Source organism: Anopheles merus, chromosome 2L (genome assembly GCF_017562075.2).
Source record: "Anopheles merus strain MAF chromosome 2L, AmerM5.1, whole genome shotgun sequence".
NCBI classification, from domain to species: domain Eukaryota; kingdom Metazoa; phylum Arthropoda; class Insecta; order Diptera; family Culicidae; genus Anopheles; species Anopheles merus.
Genome location: NC_054083.1, coordinates 53,381,892 through 53,401,208, shown reverse-complemented (window position 1 = coordinate 53,401,208; position 19,317 = coordinate 53,381,892). Strand labels below are relative to the sequence as shown.

Genomic DNA, 19,317 nt, shown 5'->3' with positions numbered 1-19,317 from the left:
GTTTTAACCACGGCGAGTGTTCGATTTTTCTGTATATATCATTTAAATCCACTTATACAATAGAAAGAGGGGCTTAGCTGATAGGATGCATTCTTGTGTTATCGTTTTGTTTATCGTTTTTTTTTCTTTTCCACTGTATCGTCACTGATTTTGAGGAAAGTCCTTCAAACAAACCCATCCATCAGTGGCAGATCAATTTCCGTGTTACAAAATGTGTGTGTGTTCGGTATATTATACGTGTATGGGACAGGACTGGGTCACTGTCGCATCACTCCGAGCTTCAGTTGGTTTAACCAGTCTGAGTGGTGGGGTGTGTTCCCTCTGTTACCTTGTAATAATAAAAAAGTGTACGTTTTCCTATGAAATTTGTTTTTCTTTTCGGGAAGGTTTCGTGATAAATAAACGATTACAAAAAAGGTATGCCTGCACTGGAAGCAATCGGTTGATCGGGGTTTTCTTACTCCACTTCTGTGTCTATTGTTCCTTTTGTTTGTTGCTCGTGATGCGCCAGTAAATTCGCGCGTATTGTGTTTGTGTAAAAAACAATTCAATACATTTTCTTATCATCTACCACTTTTTATCTTTTCTATTGCTTAACCTATATATATCATTTTGTTCCATTCATTTCCAGTTTTGACACGTTTTTTTGTTGTTGTTTTATAATCGTTTAACGTTTAATGCCTTACCGATTACGCTAGCATATCTTGTTTCGTGGCTAGTTTTATTTTACACACTCATTTATCCTTCCTTCTTACATCGTTTTGCACAGGTGTGCAACCGTTTTTGATATTACGTTTAGATTTAATATGGCGTGGCGTGTATGTGTGCTGCACTTTACCAGAGCTCCTCTTCCAGTGTCGAACTACAATCATTATACCGAAAAACGAAGAAACCCGGATGAAATGTTGGCCCAACATAATTGATTGGCCTTCCAAAAGAACGGAACGGAAAGGAACGGTACTTTCTGCACAACGTCCCATAACCCGAAGAAAATTAAACCCAGCGAGTCAGCGAGTTATGCGCTTTTGCACCAAGTGCATATGGAAGACAAATATATATTTAAAAGAAATAGAATCGAAAACAAGCAAACACAGTTCCCAGCCTGTTTAAACGCATCGGATCGAGGGAAAGAAAAAAGTGCGATAAAATAATATATCATCTCTACCTATCATCATGATCATCAACCATCATGTAGATTTCTTATTTGTGGTCGTTCAAGTGTTTCTGATATGCTAGACAAGACCAAAGCCCACTGGGTGGACAGTGAATGTTCAATTTTCCACACACGCAAAGGGTGTGCGCGAACTGGAGGTACAAAAATACAAAAAACTGTTCTGTAGGTTGTTTTTTGTCTGTTTCTAAACTGTTGTACCAAAATAAAAGCTCCCCTTCTCAGCCAAGTTGAGAGCATGGAACGCAAAAAACCAGGTATGCCCGTATAAAAATAGTTGTATACAATTGGTACATACGCATTTCTTGTATATAAAGTTTAGATTAGATGTACGTTGTTATATGTATGTATGTATGTGTATATATAAGTGTGTACCTGGTAGTTGGTATCCTCTCTCTCTCTCTCTATCAGGAGTTATTCAAGAAAATAGATGTATATACGTTGGTCTGCAAATCCTCGTGGTGGTTTCAGATTCCTGTGAGCATACACCGATCCCGCCACACGACAAGAATACTCTCATAGTTAAAAACGGACATTCCGCTACACTACTATGCTCTGGTACATCCTTCTACTTCCGAGAGTGGGTAATAAACGATATGCTTCACTTTGTTTAGTTTCTCTTTTACTTCATGTACCGCTTCGCTTCTCCCGGTCGAGCTGTTCGGTTTCTTCTACTAGGCAGGTCTCCTTGGTTCTCGATAACTTGATTCAATTCGCTGCATCTTTACGTACTTCGTGTGGGTTCTTGCTATGTTTTCAGATTCGAAATCTAAACGCACAGGGGTATTACATATCTTCTACCTTTTGTAAAAAACGGTCCTTTCTTGGCTGTTTTTATGTTTCTCTGTGTGTGTGTTGTCCCCTATTCTTCTATAAAACTATTCGACAACAGATTGATCAAATCAACGTGTCCGGGGCCCTTTCGCCCAAACACTACCACGCTAAAGTAATCACTAAACTCGCAATTAAAATCCACTTCATGGTTTGCTTGGCACAAAACGCTATAGTTACACATACTTATCGAACTAAAACTGCATCACGGTCCACCACCAACACCAACGCTTCCTTCTCTTCCAATACAGTGGTGGTGGTAGTGCTTGTACTAATCATTAGTAGTAGTAGTAGTAGTCATAGTTACTGGTGTTGCCTCATCCAACCGCATGCCTACTTGGACGATGCTAGCAATTGCTATTCGCCGCAGCTCCCTCTACCGACAGAGCATGGTTCGAGGTACCGCCGACGGGAGCTTGCTGCAGTACCGACACACCCCCTTCCATTCCTTCCGCTCCATATCGAGCCCGTTTCATTTCGGTGGCCGCCGCTGCCTCATCCGAGCCCGGTTTGTCGTCCGCTTTTCGCTTCACATTGTTGTTTATGTTGCGCTGGTCGTCGTCCCGTTCAGCAGCAGCAGCACTGCCATTCACCCCATTCGCATTCACCAGCGACGGTTGGGCCGCGTCTTCTTCGTTATCTTCACAGCTGTCCGTTTCGTTCCCGCTCGTGCCTCCGGCTGTGCCAGCGCCACCACTACTGCTGGAAGAACTGCTGCTACTGCTGCTGCTACCACCTCCGTGCGGCCCATTTCCGCCTCCACCGGGAAGAACCTTTGCCGGATCCTTGACGTTGAGGCGCGTCGCGAGCCGCTTCAGGCTGGACAATGAATTCTCACAGTCCGATGTGTCGATCTCGGTCAGATTCGTGCCGGACCGCTCGATCTCGGTGTACGTCCCGAACGGCAGCTTGCCCAGACACTCCAGCTTCAGCACGTGCATCTTCGAGCGCAGATGCTTCGCCAGATGGCCGTGAATGCGGAACCCGACCTCACAGTCCCGGCAGTAGAACGGCCGCGGGTTGCTGTCCGTCGCCACGCCAAACGTGGTCGTCATCGACACCTTGTTGCGATGCGTCGCCGAGCGTTCGTGCTTCAGGTAGAGCCCCTGGGAGCGGAAGCTGGTACCGCACGGCTCGCACCGATACTTCCGCTCCATGTAGTGGATGTTCATGTGAATGCTCAGCTGGGACAGCTTATGGAACTTTTTATTGCAGATCTCGCACACCGGCCGGCCACCGTCTTCCTGGTGCATGGGCGTGAAGGCGGTCGGCGGTGTGCCGACAAACTCACCACCCGCGCCACCACGAACACCGGCCGTTTTGAAGCTTTCCTCACCGACCACCACCACCTTACGGGCCGGGGCAACGAGACTTGCGCCGACGTCGCCCGTGCCGCTGCCTCCTTGCGCCGGTCCAGCAACTGTCGGCGGAACTGGTGGTAGAAGACTGCCGGCGGCTGATGGCTGTTGCTGAGCTGTCGTAGAAGCAGCGGCGGAAGCTACCGAGGTTGGTACACCGTCCGACACCGCTTCCTGGTCAGAAGAGCCGGCAGTTCCGAGCGTTCCCACGGCGCTTTCACTTTCGGTACGCTTGCGTACGTTTGTCACCGCTTGGGCCAGCTTCAGGTACTCGGAAGCGAGCGTTTTGGCACTTTCAGGCACTAGTGGGACTGTTGGCGGTACCTTTGTGCTGGTAGAATTTGTACTGTTGCATCTAGGACGCGAGGTGGCCGTTGGTTCCGGCTCGACGATCGGTTGCGCTCGTGTGACGTCGAGTTTTACCGAACCCGCTGCTATTTCGGCCAGTGTGTCCATCGGTGAGGCATTCTCCGACACCTGCGGACAGTCATTGCGGGAGGAAGCTACGGTCGGGATGCTGGAAGGGACAGCTATCTCACCGGACGGTTTGTTTTTATCCTGCTCCACCAGGGCCAATGAAGGACTCTTCGCATCGGTACGGGCTACACTTTCCACGGCCAGTGGTGACGCTCGATGACGCTCGTTCTTTCCACTGAAGATTCGATACACGCGCTCGGTGGATGTCGTTGCAACTGTCGGAGCAGCAACCGAAACTGGACTGTTTGCTACACTCGTGGGAGTCGGTGGGCAGCTGGGAGGTATGGTAGCGCCTAAGGCAGGTGGTGGAATTACTGCCGGTGGTGGTGTAGCCTTTGCGGCAATGATCGGAACAGCCACCTGAGGAACAATCCTGTACACCTCCTCGTGCATCGGATGATTCGCCAGTGGATCCTGCAGATGACTGTCACGCATCGCGATGCCTCCAGCAATTGTGCTCGGCTTCATCTGACTCTGCTTGATGCGGGTATCTTGTAGTGCACGCTCTTTCAAGTACTCGTGGAAATATGCATTCTCATCGACACCGGCACCGCCGGGTGTTGCTCCTCCGGTCGGTTCGAACGGTCCCATTGCGAACGGGATTTTGTCCGTGTTTGACACGAGAGTCGTTAGCAGATTGGCTGCACCGGTTATTGGCGCCAGCACATCCGAAACACGCACAATCACCTGCTGGTGGTGATGAATCTGCTGCTGCTGGTGCTGTTGATGCTGCTGTGCAGGATGACGCTCTTCGTACGCTACCGGATGGGGTTGCAGTATTTGTTCCCGATCGTACCGAATTTGAGCCGTTTGGCGGTGTAGCTCTATTGGAGCTTGCTGCGATTGCAACGGCGTTACCATGGCGAGCGGTTGCGGCGGAGCCCGATCATACTGATGCTGTGCAGAAGCGGCAGAAGGTTGTTGTACCACCGACTGTGTGCGCGGCTTCTTCGTCAGATCAATGGGTCGCGCTGTGTCATCCTCGTCGTCCGCGTCTCCGGCTTGCGCTGCCGCTTCATCACTAGCCGACGGGAAGGGTCGATCTCCGTCGCGTCTGCGTTTGCCCACATTGGGGTCCGAATAGTACTGTTCGTGTTTTAGCAGATTGAACTCAAGCTTTGGTCCACCGCCGTACGTTATGATGCGCCTCGGTGGATCGGACTTTGCTGCAACGGAAGGCGACTGAGCGCGAGGCTTCGGAGACCCTGTAGCGGCGTAACCATGGCGTTGCTGTTGTTCCGGTGTGAGATACGAATTGATGTGCTGAGTTATGTAGGCCGCAGCTGCTTCGGGTTCGCCTCCACCACCCCCTGGAGCACCTGGTTGTGGGCCCGTTCCCAGGCTACTGCAGGCCGACGTGGGACGTGTCATCGAGAGCGACAACAATCCTTCGGCAGCCTCGTGCTCTGGCAGACGGCTCTTTAGTTCCTCTGCAAAATATCAAAAACAATACGAAGGTTAGATGTTTGTGCAAGACTAACGGAATTATCAACATTAAAGTTAATCAACAACTTACCACTATCATCAGTATCGTCACCGTCACTATCCGTTGCTGTATCGGAATCGCCCGGAATCGTCGACGTGCGCTCGCTTGATATGGATTGTTGATCACCCTCAATGTCGATATCGGCTCCATCGTCGTCTACGTGCACCGGTACCGGATTCAGTCCCAGCTCCGTACACTTCTTGTAGTGGCTCTTCGATTTCATGTGCTTCGTCAGATTGCCCTTCGTTTTGAAACTGAAAAAAGGAAAAAATATGTAATTAATAAAACCATCTCCGTTCATTATAGGACTTAGTTCTACTTACTGGAAGCTGCAGTACTGGCACGAATACGGCCGCACATCGGTATGCGTGCGGATGTGCTTCTTCAGCATCGATGGCTTCTTGCAGCGGATGCCACACTCGTTGCAGACGTACTTGCCCCGACCTCGACCACGGACGTACGTGTACTCCTCGGTGCTTTCGAACCCACCGGACAAAGCCCGCTCCGCCGAGGCACTGCGTGACTGCTGACGGGACGATGATCTATCCACTGTCCCACCATCGCCACCACCGCCCCCGGTAAGCACGTCCGATTGTTTCGACTTTTCGCTGTACGGTGACAGTGATCGGCGGTGCTGATCGTACTGACCGAGCGTAGACGAGGGCGTCGATGCGTTTGCATTATTTGGCTGTTGCGATGCCAGGGCTGCCAGCACATAGCTCGGTGGGCAGGGCACGTTAGATTTCACCTCCACCGGGCTCACGCGAACGCAAGATAGCGAAGAGGACACAGTGACAGCTCCAATGTGCTTACTGCTGCTGCCACCACCACTGCTACTACTGCTACTACTGCTGCTGCTTACGACAGTCAATGGAACGGTCTTTGGCCCAGCAATAGCATACCGTCGATCACGGTGCTGGTTCGAGTCGTACAGTGACATCACAGTGATCTGCTTCAGCCCGAGCGGATGGGGATCGTTCTCCGGATGCACCTGCCAGTTGCTGTACATCGACAGTGGCTTCTGCGTCTGAAAGCAGAACGGTTGCGTCTTGTTGACGGTGCAGTAGAACGGTTTCGTGCTCGACTTTAGCCCGATGTTGGTGTACGCGTGACCGTTAAAGTAAAGCTCCCGGCAGCTCTTTGATGGGCGCGGCGTCTCGGGCGAGATCAGGGGCATCGTGTTGTTGGTGGGGGTAATACCATGATGTCGCTTGGGTGTGAACGTCCCTGGCTTGAGGGGCAACGTGTTTGGTCGCAGGAATCGGTTCGGTTTGGAAGGGGGCGCTGGAAGACCGGTGTCCTGTGAGGCCGAAGAGCTTCCATCCTGCGATACGGTGGCAGGTGGTGGAGGTGGCGGTGGCGGTGGCTTGATCAGTATGTCCGATTTGGCAATGACCGAGTCGAAGTGGAAGTGACGAACCTCGTCGGCTTTCGTTGCAGTCACCGTCTCCTTCTTACGCGGACTGATATTATCGGCCATGCGCGTAAAGTTGAAGCTCTTCTTGGGAGCTGGCGGTGAAGGACTGCTGAATTCAAGCGACTGTTGCTTCGCCGGTGACCATATCTCCGACCGGGTGAGACCATTCTTGGGCGCTTTTTTTGGCGGTTCCAGCGACACGGGCACGACCGGTGGTTGTGGTGGCGCAGGTGCTTGTTCTACCGATGTAACCGCATACGGACCGCGTGATCCTACGGTAGCTAGCAACGAGACGGAACTGGCCATTTGGTGTGGCGTTTTGTAGTGCATTGCTGACGAGTCGTGGCCACTGTTGGCTGGACCGTTCGCCCCCGGTACCACAATGGTGAGGAGCGATTGTGTGTTCGGTCCCGCTTGGCTGGTACGCGTCGGTGGCATCAGCTCCATCTGCGCACCGGCGGAAGAAAGCGTGTTCGGCCCGGGCATACCTTGAACGAACGGTATCAGCTTCCCACCGTGCACTATCTGCGATGCTTGGCCCGGGGCTGGAGCAGCTGGCAGCGTTAGCGGATTGTACGCTGTGATTGAATTGATGGGTGGAAAATGGAAATGTGTTGGTGGTGCTGCCACGGGCTTCGGTGCGACGGCCGTGTTTGAACGGGGTCGAGGCGCCGGGGGCATTTCCTGTTGCTTTGCAATCTCCACAAGCGTACCACCGGAGTGTAGGGTTCGACGGAAGTGCAGCTCCCGCTGACGAGACTCGTCGTCTTCCAGCTCGGCGCCGCTGTTGTACTGCATAAACGTTCCTCCCGATCCGTAGCGCAGCACGTTGGCAGATGCCGTTGCAGCGTCGTTCGGTTTTGGCTCACCTTCACGCGAACGTTCAACCACCTCAACTTCTCCTCCAAATAGCTGAAGAGTATTGCTTGCACTGCCAGACACGATCGCAGAAGAAGTTGAAGGTTCAACGGAGCTAGCTACTCGCATCCGCTTCGAAGAGCCTTCGCTTGCCTCGCCGCTAGAGGCGGCTTTACGCGGTGACTTTCCACTCTCCACCAAGCGTGTGTTGCCAAGCAGTGGTCCCGGTGAGGGTAGAGGATTTTGAACCGTTTCCACGAAGCCACCTTTCGACCCCGAAGCCGCAGGACCAGCCGTCTGCGATGAGCTCGACGAGGAAGACGGTGAATCGGCCGCGGGTAGTGAAATGTTATCCGGTTTCACCTTCGGACGCGTGAGTTGGGATTTGGCAAGCTTACACAGTGACGATGGATTGCGGCCGGGTGGATTTAACGAAGAACGGGCTAGATTTTTCAAGCTGCTCACGGACCGCGAGCGGATATAGGAGGCAGCCGCAGCCGACGGCGAACCAACTGGGCTGATCGGTGCGCTGGAGGAAGCGGATGGACTGTTCAGGCTGCTGCCGCTACCTTGACAGTAGCAGATCATGTGGTACTTTAGCGAGTCTACGTCGCGGAAGGACCAGTTGCACATTTTGCAGGTGTACAGGTTTTCGCCATTCTCACCGTCCGGGTTCTGTACCACGCCGAAGCCACGCGAGTTTAGCAGCAGATCTTTGATGATCGAGCGTTCGGGATTTTGCGGATGGTTGGCTACCGTCAGTGGTGGCGTCGGCGTTGGTGTCGGTCGATGGGGCCGATCGGCAGACGTTAGCTGAGTCGATGGTACTGTCGGTACCTGAATGTGTAGCGGAACGTGAGGGGGTTGCGATGCAACGGAACTACTGCTAGACGCGACGGAGACCGTGGAAGTGTTGCTAACCGTCGACAAGGGTAGAGACATGGCAGCAGGATGGGAAGAGCTGCTCGCTACGACGACTGGCGATGGTTCGCGTGTTCGTTTGCGGTACGGAGGCAAAGGATGTTGCTGCTGCTGCTGCTGCTGCTGATGCTGAATTGCGTCTGGCGCGTCTTCCGGTGGCGTGGGTGCAGGAATCGCTACTAGCAAGGACGAAGACACGTTTGGCGATGGTGTAGGAATCGTTGCTCTAGCGATGGTCGGCACTGGTTCGGCCGTGTTGGCTTTAGTAAGATTCAGTGGCTGATAATTGTTGGCAGCATGGCTCATCGAGGAACTGTTACTACCGGTCAGCGCCACGTTCTCGTGCGGTTCGTTCGATAAATCGTGCGGTTGCTGCAGCTGACTGCCAACTGCCGGAGGGATGCCTCCGAGGGCAATCAACGATCCGTGCGTCAGAGGCAACTGCTGCTGTTGCTGCTGTAAAATGACCATCGATTTCGGTGTCACGCCCGGTTTGCTGGTCAAGTTTATCACATTCGGCTGTGCCTGCTGCTGCTGTTGCTGATGTTGATGCTGTACGTAGTTAATGTACTGCTGTTGATGATGTTGCTGTTGAACATGGAGTAGGTGTTGCTGTTGCTGCTGTTGCAGTTGCAGCTGTTGCAACTCTTCACTTTGTCGTTTCTGTAGCAGCGCATTGGCCAAACGGGAGGACGCACTGTCTTGACTAGCGGCGGCATGTTGAATCGGAACGATTGCACTATTGCCGGAAACGACTCCACCACCGTGACCAATGTTGGATGAAACGGTAGTGCTTGTCGATCCGGGAGTGCTTGTGCCGCTTACCGAAATGCCACGGCTGATGCCGGTTATCTTGTGGTACTTTTTCTGCAGCGGTGCTTCTACCACCTCCACGATGGCTTCGTTCTGCGAGATCAGCTTGGAGATGTGTTGCTCCAGTGATTCCTTGTTCTGGCCGTTCTGGAATAGCAACAGGAAGAGTGTTAATTACAATGTCCACTTGCCAATTTGTATCGTCTCGCTTACCAGATAATGCGGTACTGTCGAGGCCGTAGCATTAGACGATCCTCCTCCATGTGCCGATGACGATCCTACAGACGGTTGGTGCGATGCGGAAGTAAGTCCTATATGTGGCTTACCATCAGCCCGGGTATACAGTGCGGCATTGTGAAACTTCGGTTTGTACGGCTTCTCCAGCAGCAATTGCTGGGGTGAGTTGACCCGATCGTCCAATGGAGATCCTCGATAGTTCATCTGAAACGAAACGATGCCATATTATTTCCGATGCTGCGTGCTGTGAAAGAGTTGTGAACATTGGTTAACTTACGATTTCCGATCCACTGTTGCTGAGCTCCTTATCGTCTATATCCGACCCACCAAGCGAACCGCCGTCCTCGTCCAGCAGACCCAAACTGGAAGGATCTTCGCCCTGACTTTTCGATGCGTGTGCACGGGAGCTGCAAGACACAAATGTTACAAATTCATCAATGGCCGAAGAGTTAACATCACACACACGAAATTAAGCAAACAGGCTTGGAAAGAGTAAATATTTTCGACACCCATCATCTTCTAGGCCCTCTTTTGGAGCACACAAGCAGCACGGGAAGAGGGATTCGACGCGTTCTCACACAGCTGCTGGGTATGGTGGTGGTGCTCGGGCTAAACACAACACACACACATCACTCCCCAACACTGATAAGAAGCGAAATGCGTCACGAGAAACGCAATCAAACCCCCACCGCATGCCTATTTTAGACCCACTCGATTCCGATGGAACGAGAATCACCCTCCAGTATCAGCTACCGTCACCCCTTAGGTGTACCGTGAGTTGGCTTTGTGCTTTTCCTCAAGCGATTACAATTTAGCAGCGACAACAACATAAAAAGAGGATACATTTTCTTGCACGACCTTCGGAAGGTCTCAATATCCACACATCAAGCCGCGGTGATCACTTACCGGCGGTGTTTGTAGAGATTGCTCTTGGTCTTGAAGGCGATCCCGCACAGGTCGCACTTGAATGGCCGCTCGTTCGTGTGCCGTCGGATGTGTTTCTCCAGCACGGACGGTTTGCTGCAGTTCATCGAACAGTACGGGCACACGTACCGGCCCGTGGGTGTCACGGTGACGGTCGCCGGACCACTAATGTTCGCAGCCACCGTCGGCGATGCGTGGTTGGAGCTGATAATGGTCGTCGTCGATGCTGCCGCGGCGTTGTTGCTGTTCGCGGTATTGGTATTGGTGCTCAGAAGCGTACCGGACCCGGCCGTCGGTGGAGACGGGGAGCCCGAGGACGCACCGGAAGACGAAGAAATGGCCGACCGTACCGGGATCGGAGTAATAGCGCCGCCACCACCACCACCTGCTCCGTTCACGTACAGCAGTGCGGAAGGGTGATGATGGGGAAGATGGTGGGGCTGGGACGGTGGCGGATAGCTCACCACGTACTGCACCCCGCTGACCGGTTTGTCGAGGGTGGAGGTGCGATTTACCGCACCGACACCTAAATCACAGTTCTCGCCGATTGGGGACGACGACGTCCCAGACGATGGTACGGCCGGCACTGGTGGCAGCAGCGCGGCACCGTGCGTACTAATGCTACTACCACTGTTGTTACCGCTAACACTATTACTACTACCACTCGCACTACCACTACTACTACTAGCACTACTGCTGCCCGCTACACTGTTTGCACTGGTTGGATGTTGGAGCTGTTGTTGGTGCTGCTGTTGCGCAGCGGATGGCCCCTGAGGATGGTGGCCATAGAGCAGCTGATGGTGCGGATGCACGAGCAGCGACTGGGGCGGGAATGCGGCGACGGCCGCCACTCCAGGATGCAGCGATGGATGGAGCTGATGATATTGGTGGTGGAGCTGCTGCTGCTGCTGCTGCTGCTGGTGATAATCGAAGGCGGCAGTGATACCGATAAGAGCCCCACCCCTATCAACTGACGGCTGTGGTGGTGGTGGTGCTAGCGATGGACCGAATTTGTCCACCGCAACACCGGGGGTGGACGGAGGGCCTGAGTGCACGGAGAGCACGCGATCACTGCCCTCCGTCGTCTCACCGCTGCTGCTGCCTGTCCTCACGGTCACAATTTGCGACGATTCATCAGCGACTCGGTCCGCTACGCTCGCTTCAACGACACTCGACGGCTCGTACGATCGCGTCGTAGCAGCAGCAGTCGGCGGCCCGGCTGGGGGAAACGAGTTTGCTGAACATGTGGACACCACCGACGGTCTAGCTGCTGACGCAACGGCATCTACTACGGCATCGGATCGCCCGTTCGATGTGGTGCTCGTGGACGAGGTGGTAGATGGTGTTGTGGATGATGTTGTTGCTGTTGCTGTTGTTGTTGTTGTTGTTGTTGTTGTTGTTGTAGTCGCCGCTTGCTGCTGCTGCGGCTGCGGCTCTTCCTCTTCCGCTAGCGTGGCGCTGGCGATACGCTTGAACTTCTTGTGCAGGTACTTGAGGTTCGTGTTGGTGGTGCTGTTGGTCGTGGAAGTCTGCTGCGTTGCTGCTGCCCCTGCCCCAGCTACTCCGGCTACCCCTGCCGCTGGTGGACCCGGACGATCCTCGCCACCATCACTCTTAGTGCTCGCTGCGGTGGACAAATACTGCTGCTGCTGCTGTTGCTGTTGTTGCTGCCGCTGACTCACTGACGTCGCTTTGCCTTCGGTGCGGTGGTTTGCTATTTCCATAGCGGGTTTAACGCCACCATTGCCTCCGCCTCCTCCACGTCCACCACCACCTGGATCATCTGCAATTTAGTAGAGAGAGCAAGAATGCGGGTCAGTTAGTATATGACAGCAAGCAAGTGAATTAGTTAAATTGTAACAGTGCATCAACAACAAAACCGCAGTACCGCTGGCAGGGGTCAAAGAGCCACGCGGAAAGTTACGAAAACAATCCCAGCTGCACGTGGCAGTTTGTGATTGTTACTACCAGGGGGGAACCCCCGGGGGTCAACACTAAAGGTGTCAATGCTAAACCCTTTTTTTTCGCCCAACCATCGTACACGTGTAACGTTTACCACCACTGTTTCATTGATTAGTGCCTTAGTTTTCCCTTTACTTACAACGCGTAGTAAAAGTGGATTGGTTTACCTAGACACCGCTGACCTTTTGCTGAATTGCTTTCCGGGCAGAACGACGACGCATTAATAAACGACGGAGGGTGGTTTGGAGCTTATTCGAACGTCGGTTTCGGGGCGACAGACAGCGTCGTTTTGTAAACAGAGTGGTAGCTGGTGCACCGCAACCCAGCGCGCAAGCATTAGAGGAAGGAGCGTTTGACTGCAAAGCAGCGGCAAAGGCGAGCGGAAACTGCATTCAATCTACGCCAATTGACACCCCCACACTCCTGTGGCAGTGGTGTAAAGCGGTGGAAGGACCAGCGCATCTAGCTGGTGGTATGCTGGAGCGCTCTGTACGCCAGCGGAATGGATTTCTTTTTCGCGTCATGATTTCAATCCATAATGCCCGCGCAAAAACACATCCACAGTGGGGTAGCAGTGAGAGTTGAGGCAACGAACGGGATATTTTTGCGCTTGCCTTGCATAGCATCGCAAGGGGGTGTCTCTGGGGGAAAACTGGTTTATTGCGAAGCTCGGAGGAGCGCCACGAAAATATTTACATGCGGTGGTGGAGTCACCACTGCCGGTGACTGTGGATTGTGGAACCTGCAATAGACTGGGCGGCTCGCGACTATGCAGCGAGTGACAAAAACGCGTTCTCGTTCCCCTGTCTCTTACGACTTGTTGCAAGAGTTCTTCATCCTCCAGTATTGGGCGTAATGTGGCGAACAGCGCAAACTAGTTCCCAGTAGGTCCCAACCCTTTGCAATGGGAAAAGGGTATCGTACACGAGCATAGAGGTCGTTCGCACCCCCCTTAAATCCATTCGCAAACAACTGACCGAACTTGCGACGAGATAAGCAAACGAGCAATGCGCAGGGACGGACAAAAGTAAAAGTCCATTCCGTGGATCGAAGCCATCGTCTTCATCGCACGTTGCGTTATCACCAGTTATCGGGATCGAGGGGGGGTTGACATTTCCGCGATCGCGAACGTTCCAGCCCCAAAACATTCACGGGAGAGTGTGTGTGTGTTTTGCCTTTTTTATTGTTTTATTCTTTTTAAGTCGTGGGATTTCCCCTACGACACACATTGTCGCGTCGCCCAGTGAGGGAATGGGGGGGGGGGGGGGGGTACAAAGCAAGTTTGGCAGGAATTTTGCAGCGATAAGTGACGAACCCAAATCCACTTAATCATACTGAAGGTGGGAGGGGCAGGAATGATAAAGTTTCGTAGCGCGATAATGTGCCGTAGGTTGAGACGTGGTCCCAGTCATTCATCCCGCAGATGATTACCCGATTTAAGGACCCCCCCAAAACCCCTGTGCAATGATTCATCCACAAAGACAGAAATTGCCCTCAATTTTTCCGTTCAAACGCAGTAGTAGGCGCTGCGCCTTTCCAGTAAATAAACCACCTTCCGCTTCTCGCTCTTCGCTTCAGTTCGTTGCTCATCAAACGGATCACGCGCAATCGGCTCCACTACTCCCAGGCGGGCCCGAGACTTGCGTTCTGGTGCTGATTCCCCCGCTGTCTCCATCCACAGCTGCGCAAAATGCAAATCAAGGGAATTACCTCATGCAGTCAGCTTCTCCCCATTCCGGGCGGGGGCCGTACGACTCTGATGGGAGCTGACGTCATTCGCACTCGACGGTGGATATACGGAGAGGGCTTAGAACACATCCGGATGTGCAAGCCAGCAAAAAAACGTGTGCGAGTGAGTGTGTGCGATGTGCGATGTGCGAAGGACGCCTCGTTGGGGGCGAAGTGACAGAAGACACGAACGTCGGAAAGACGCGGACAGGAGGGCGAATGTCCCTCTCACTCTCTTTCGCTCTCTCGCGTCCACCTACAAACGGGATCAGGTTTGAGGTTTAGCACTTATGCAAGCAATGCAAACGAGACCTACCTTAGACGCAACGCCCCGCAACGGACTCCCTCTCCCATGATTGTGTTGCGTTGTGGAGGTAATTATTGCTTAATAATCGTTTTTTTCCGTGGAGAGGGGGGTGCGATCAAGCGACGATCGGGAGACGATCGCTGCCAATTTCATTGCAAAGGCATTTTAAATCTATCTAACAACGCAGTCAAATTCAATGTTCCTCAAAGCATGCGAGCAGCTGTTGCTGGAGTCGGTCCAAAAGGTGATCCATTTGCTTCGAATAGAAAAAAATCCATTCCCCCATCTATCGGTAGCGACACAGCGACTGCGAGACGGATCAATTACCAGCCAGAAAACATCTGCCCCATCCCCACCTCAGTGTGTCACAACTGCCGTTGTGTTGGTGTGCTTTGCTGCTGTGTGTCATACGTAGAAGCTCACGAACGTGGAGACGACCCGGCCGAGATTAGGGGATGACCGTCATTTACGTGCCCGACCGAACCACTAATTCCAGCGCTCCCGCACCCCTGCCCTTCCACAGTAGCCGTCCTCCGCCAGCCTAGACGCGCGTCCACGCATCATCCCCTCTCTCCCTCTCTCCCTTTAACGATCGATCGCGATCGAAGCAGCTCGCCACAGAAGCGTAACTTCTCGAATAAACAACACATCGAACAACGAAAAAAAAGCGCTGAACAAACACACACACACACACACAGTGGAACGCGTGTGCGCCCGCGCGCTCTACGGTCAAAAGCAGCACGCGCGAAACCAACCCCCGTAAAGCTGGCTTACCACCATGCCCACCCTCCCTTACATCATCCACCCTTAAAGCCATTAGGGGTCGTTTGCGACGGGGACGCCGCCTCGAGTGGGGTGAGGCGAGGTTCTGGTTGACGCAAGCGTTGTGTGTCTCCCACGTCACGTCATCAACGCAAAACAAGCGCGAAATTCACCGCGACAACATCAACACACAGCCCCCCCCCCCACACACACACACGCACGCAAATGTACACTTGGGCGCATATGTGATCGGTGGGCTTTGCTAAAGTCGCCAATCGAATTGGCAGCAGTTTCGCAGGACCCAAGGGGGTGTTTTGGGAGGTGGGATTGCCAGCAGCGTACACCATTCATCGGACTGGGCGAATAAAGTAGCAAAAGCGGTGCAACACGATCATCCGATCGACGATCACGAGCACTCCTCTCTTCTTACCCTTCCCCGCATTGCCGTCCACTGTTTAGACCGCTGTTTTTTAAGCAACCACACACACACTCACAACGATCCACTGAACCGTAGCGCCAAGTCGGCGGCTTACCTGTCGGATGAACACGTTGTGTGTGGCAAGCGCGCAAGCCGGTGACGAATGTGAGGAGGGGGGGGGGGAATGCGCGGAGAGTGTCGTCCACACCGAAAACCTCACCCCCTATCGTGTGTCTCCGTTATCGCACGGCCGTCGTGGCACGTTGCCCCTTACCTACTGCCCCAGGTCGAACAGCAATCTTGAGCAAAGCTGACCAACGTCGTGGCGACGGCCGAGAAGTGAAGTATGGAAAGAAGCACAACGCTGACGCTGTCCCGCTTGCAAAAATACATTCATCACCTAAGCAAGCACACAACACACACAGCCAGGCTGAGAGAGAGAGAGAGAAACCCAATTATTCCTCTCTCTTTCTCGCACACCCCTTTTTGCGGGGAAGGTGAGTCCGTCAAATTTTTGCCCGCCATTAAAAGGGGTACCCCCGATAATGGCAGCAGGCGTCTGTTTCTCTGGCTTCTCGCCGGCCCCAATCGAGCGAGGCAGTTGATGGTGTGCATGGGAGGTTGGTAGAAGGAGAGAAGGTGGGTTGAACACTCCACTCATGTGTGATGCCCCCCCCCCCTTTCCTCATGTACATGGTGCGGTGCTTTACTGCGTTGTGTACGGGGGCCAATTCCGACCAATGAGGCGCTCGAAAATGAAACCATCCGCTAAATGATGGCCGATGGTGATGGCGGCAGTAGCAGTGCTGGGGTTGCGGTTGGTTTTGTTTTCAAAAGAGACCATCATGAGCACTCAAATTTAACGCATATAAATAATGTAGTTTATTAGTGTTACAGTACCAAGTGTCTTAACCTTGCCCCGCTGTGCGAAAAATCTTCCGCAGCTGTATCAGCTGTGCAATGACCTCACGGCGGTAGTGCGCCTACTTTGATTGGGCAGTTCATTGCTTGAAAATGGCACCAAAACGATGCAGTTGGTTCGGATCGGTTTGGATTGGCTTGGAAGGGGTATCAAATGCGCCCCAAGAGAATCCATCCAGACCCAATGTCCACACTTTGATTCATCGTGTTGATCGTAGTTCCTCGTTTTCCAATTCTCAGAAATGTTCTCCACATTCGTAGGAAACGCGAACCCATGACATACTACGACAGTCTGCGCTCCTTCTACCCCCTTCTTCCCCCCGCAATCCAGATCTATCAGCTTATTTTGCATTTTTAGTGTGGGCGCGCGCATTCGCGAGAATATGCTTTTTTTGTATTGACCGTGCATTGGCCAGCACCTCAGCAGCAGCAGTGCCTCGTCAGCGCATTTCCTTTTAACCTACCCCCACACACACACACAACCGAAGAAACATGCATCAGTCTACTGTCCACTTGTTGCCAATAATATTCCCTCGTTTTCCAACCCCGTCTGCCAGCCCCATTCTAACTCTCTTCATTCACCCCAAAGCCACACACTGCTTCGAAGTGTCCAACTTTTACGCCGAGCCAATTCAAACGATCGCACCGCTAGACGGGGGGGGGGGGTTCTCCTCGCAGGCGCGGACAGGCTGAGTGAGATCGAGAGACAAACAGAGAGGGGGAGAGAGAGGGAACACTTTTGTCGCTTGTTTTTCGGCCTGCTGCATTAAAACTTTCGGTGCAAAACGACCGCTTGACTGATCGCCAGATCTTTAGCAAGAGAAAAATGTATACGTGGGTGGCTTTGCGCCATTCGCCACACATTCGCTGGTGGGGCGACGAGTAGGGAACACCCGCGTACACGTACCACCTCTCGGATTCGCGCGGCACATTGGCGACGTTGACTCTTTCTCGCTCCCTCCCTCCATCACAACCACAGACGGTTTGGCGAAGCGAGCACAGCATGCCAACCGCACGAGAAGGGCCGCGTCGCGGGAAGGTGGCTCGTACGCGGTGACTGCAGCCGAATGCTATTTCCATCCACAAACACACACACACTGACTGACCATCTGTCCAATGGCCGACCCCGGTATGGTTACCGCTCCTCCTTCTGCATGCACAACCACACACTGCAGCGCAAATTTGCACAGCAAATCGGGGGGCAAATCAAGTGATCATTTCCTTAGAGCACCGTTGGAACAACGTCATCGCGAGGGGGTGGCCGATTTAAAGTCGCTTAACGTACGTCAAGGCAAAAGTAACCGGCTGGGAGAAGCTAATCAGTGGGACAGTGAGTGGAGTGAAAGTTTAGAGACAGGAACGGACAGTCGAACCTGCACGGGAGCACTCATTGGACATCCCAACCCATCTAATTGAGAGCAAAGTCCAAGGACAAGGGCCAAACAGCGAAACAAAAAAAAGTCATCCACGACATTCTAACCGCCCGCAAAGGCGTCGAATTGTTTACGGACACTTGAGCAGTCGAGCAGTTGTAGTAGCAGCACGAACAGAACGGAACGGAACGGAACGGAACGGAACACTTCTCCCGGCGCGGATGCGCACGCTTGTGCATAATAGTTTGAAGATGTAAACAAATTAATCGTGGCTTTTGTTTACTTTGCGCAAACATTGTCAGGTGTGGAATGTTTTCAACACAAGACAAAGACGGTCGCATGTCGTTCGTAGCTCATCTAGTTGAGGTATTGGCTTTCAGCGAGCGATCTATCCTACACACAAGCAAACAACCGCATCGCGTGGTGTGTTGTGGTGAGCCAAAATATATCCGAGAATGTCCCCCATTAGCTTTGGTTGGGATGCACGCTAACGCTCACGATAAACTGCGGGAAAATCCAAAATCCCGTGCCAAGCTGTCAAAATGCTTTCTGCATGAGCCGACACGACCCTTCGGCGTGTCTCGTACACGACCTTCTCTCTCTCTCTCTCTCTCTCTCTCTCTCTCTCTCTCTCTCTCTCTCTCTCTCTCTCTCTCTCTTTCTTGATCGATCGTGTATGCCCCCCCGCGCACCTCCTTTTCGAAAGTCCCATGGCCGGGAGAAGGAGAACAGCAGCTTCCGCTTTCTTGCCTCGTGGGAAGCGAGTGGACGAATTCCGTTTGCCGCGCAAAAACCTTGGCCAAACACAGCTGACACAAGCACTAGTACGCGGCACGCAGTGAGGAATGGCCCCATTATCTCACAGCTCGCGGGCCACTTCTTCGGCACCCTTTGCCGTCGTTCTTATCTCGGCGAAGGCATTGGAGATAAAAAAAAAACCAAATGAAAGCCGTTCTCTGAGTCAACCGTGTTGAATAACCGAAGGTATAGTGTGGCTGATACCTTTGGAGAATTGGTTCGATGTACTTATCACGGTCCCTCTGGATGGCTCTATCTCCTACCGAGTGCGTTTTCGAGCAGTTGATGAGTAATAAACTCATAGAATCGTAGCAAACGAACGCGGGAACTGTCACGAAACCCGAGAACGGCGTTCGGTAGCGTTGTCGTGCAGTGTGTGGCGCTTTGCTCAAACGGATTCCAGCATGGCACAGCTCGCGGTTCGGTGTGCTTTCAATTGAAATTTATTCCACCGCTCGCGTATCAAGGTCGCGTGTGACCCAAAAGGGCAACAAACACTAACACTAGCACGAAAACGCTTCGCACTAGTAGTGCCGCTTCGGCCAAGAAGAGCGC

At 52.9% G+C, this 19,317-nt stretch overlaps 1 protein-coding gene across 5 annotated transcripts in view; it reads right to left on the bottom strand.

Annotated features, from left to right (window-relative positions):
* Positions 1-126: 126 nt before the first annotated feature.
* Positions 127-19,317, bottom strand: part of LOC121594411 — a 43,958-nt gene continuing 24,767 nt past the window's right edge. For 4 of the 5 annotated variants that reach the window (XM_041917615.1, XM_041917614.1, XM_041917616.1 and 1 more), the window contains 6 exons: positions 10,476-12,276; positions 9,847-9,976; positions 9,546-9,773; positions 5,647-9,479; positions 5,354-5,577; positions 127-5,267 (listed from right to left, as the gene is read on the bottom strand). In XM_041917615.1, the coding sequence (XP_041773549.1) occupies positions 2,350-5,267; positions 5,354-5,577; positions 5,647-9,479; positions 9,546-9,773; positions 9,847-9,976; positions 10,476-12,276 (9,134 nt within the window). In that variant the 3' untranslated portion in view covers positions 127-2,349. Of the gene's footprint in view, positions 5,268-5,353; positions 5,578-5,646; positions 9,480-9,545; positions 9,774-9,846; positions 9,977-10,475; positions 12,277-12,622; positions 12,850-19,317 lie in introns of those variants that run through there. The other variant, XM_041917618.1, reaches the window with a different exon arrangement.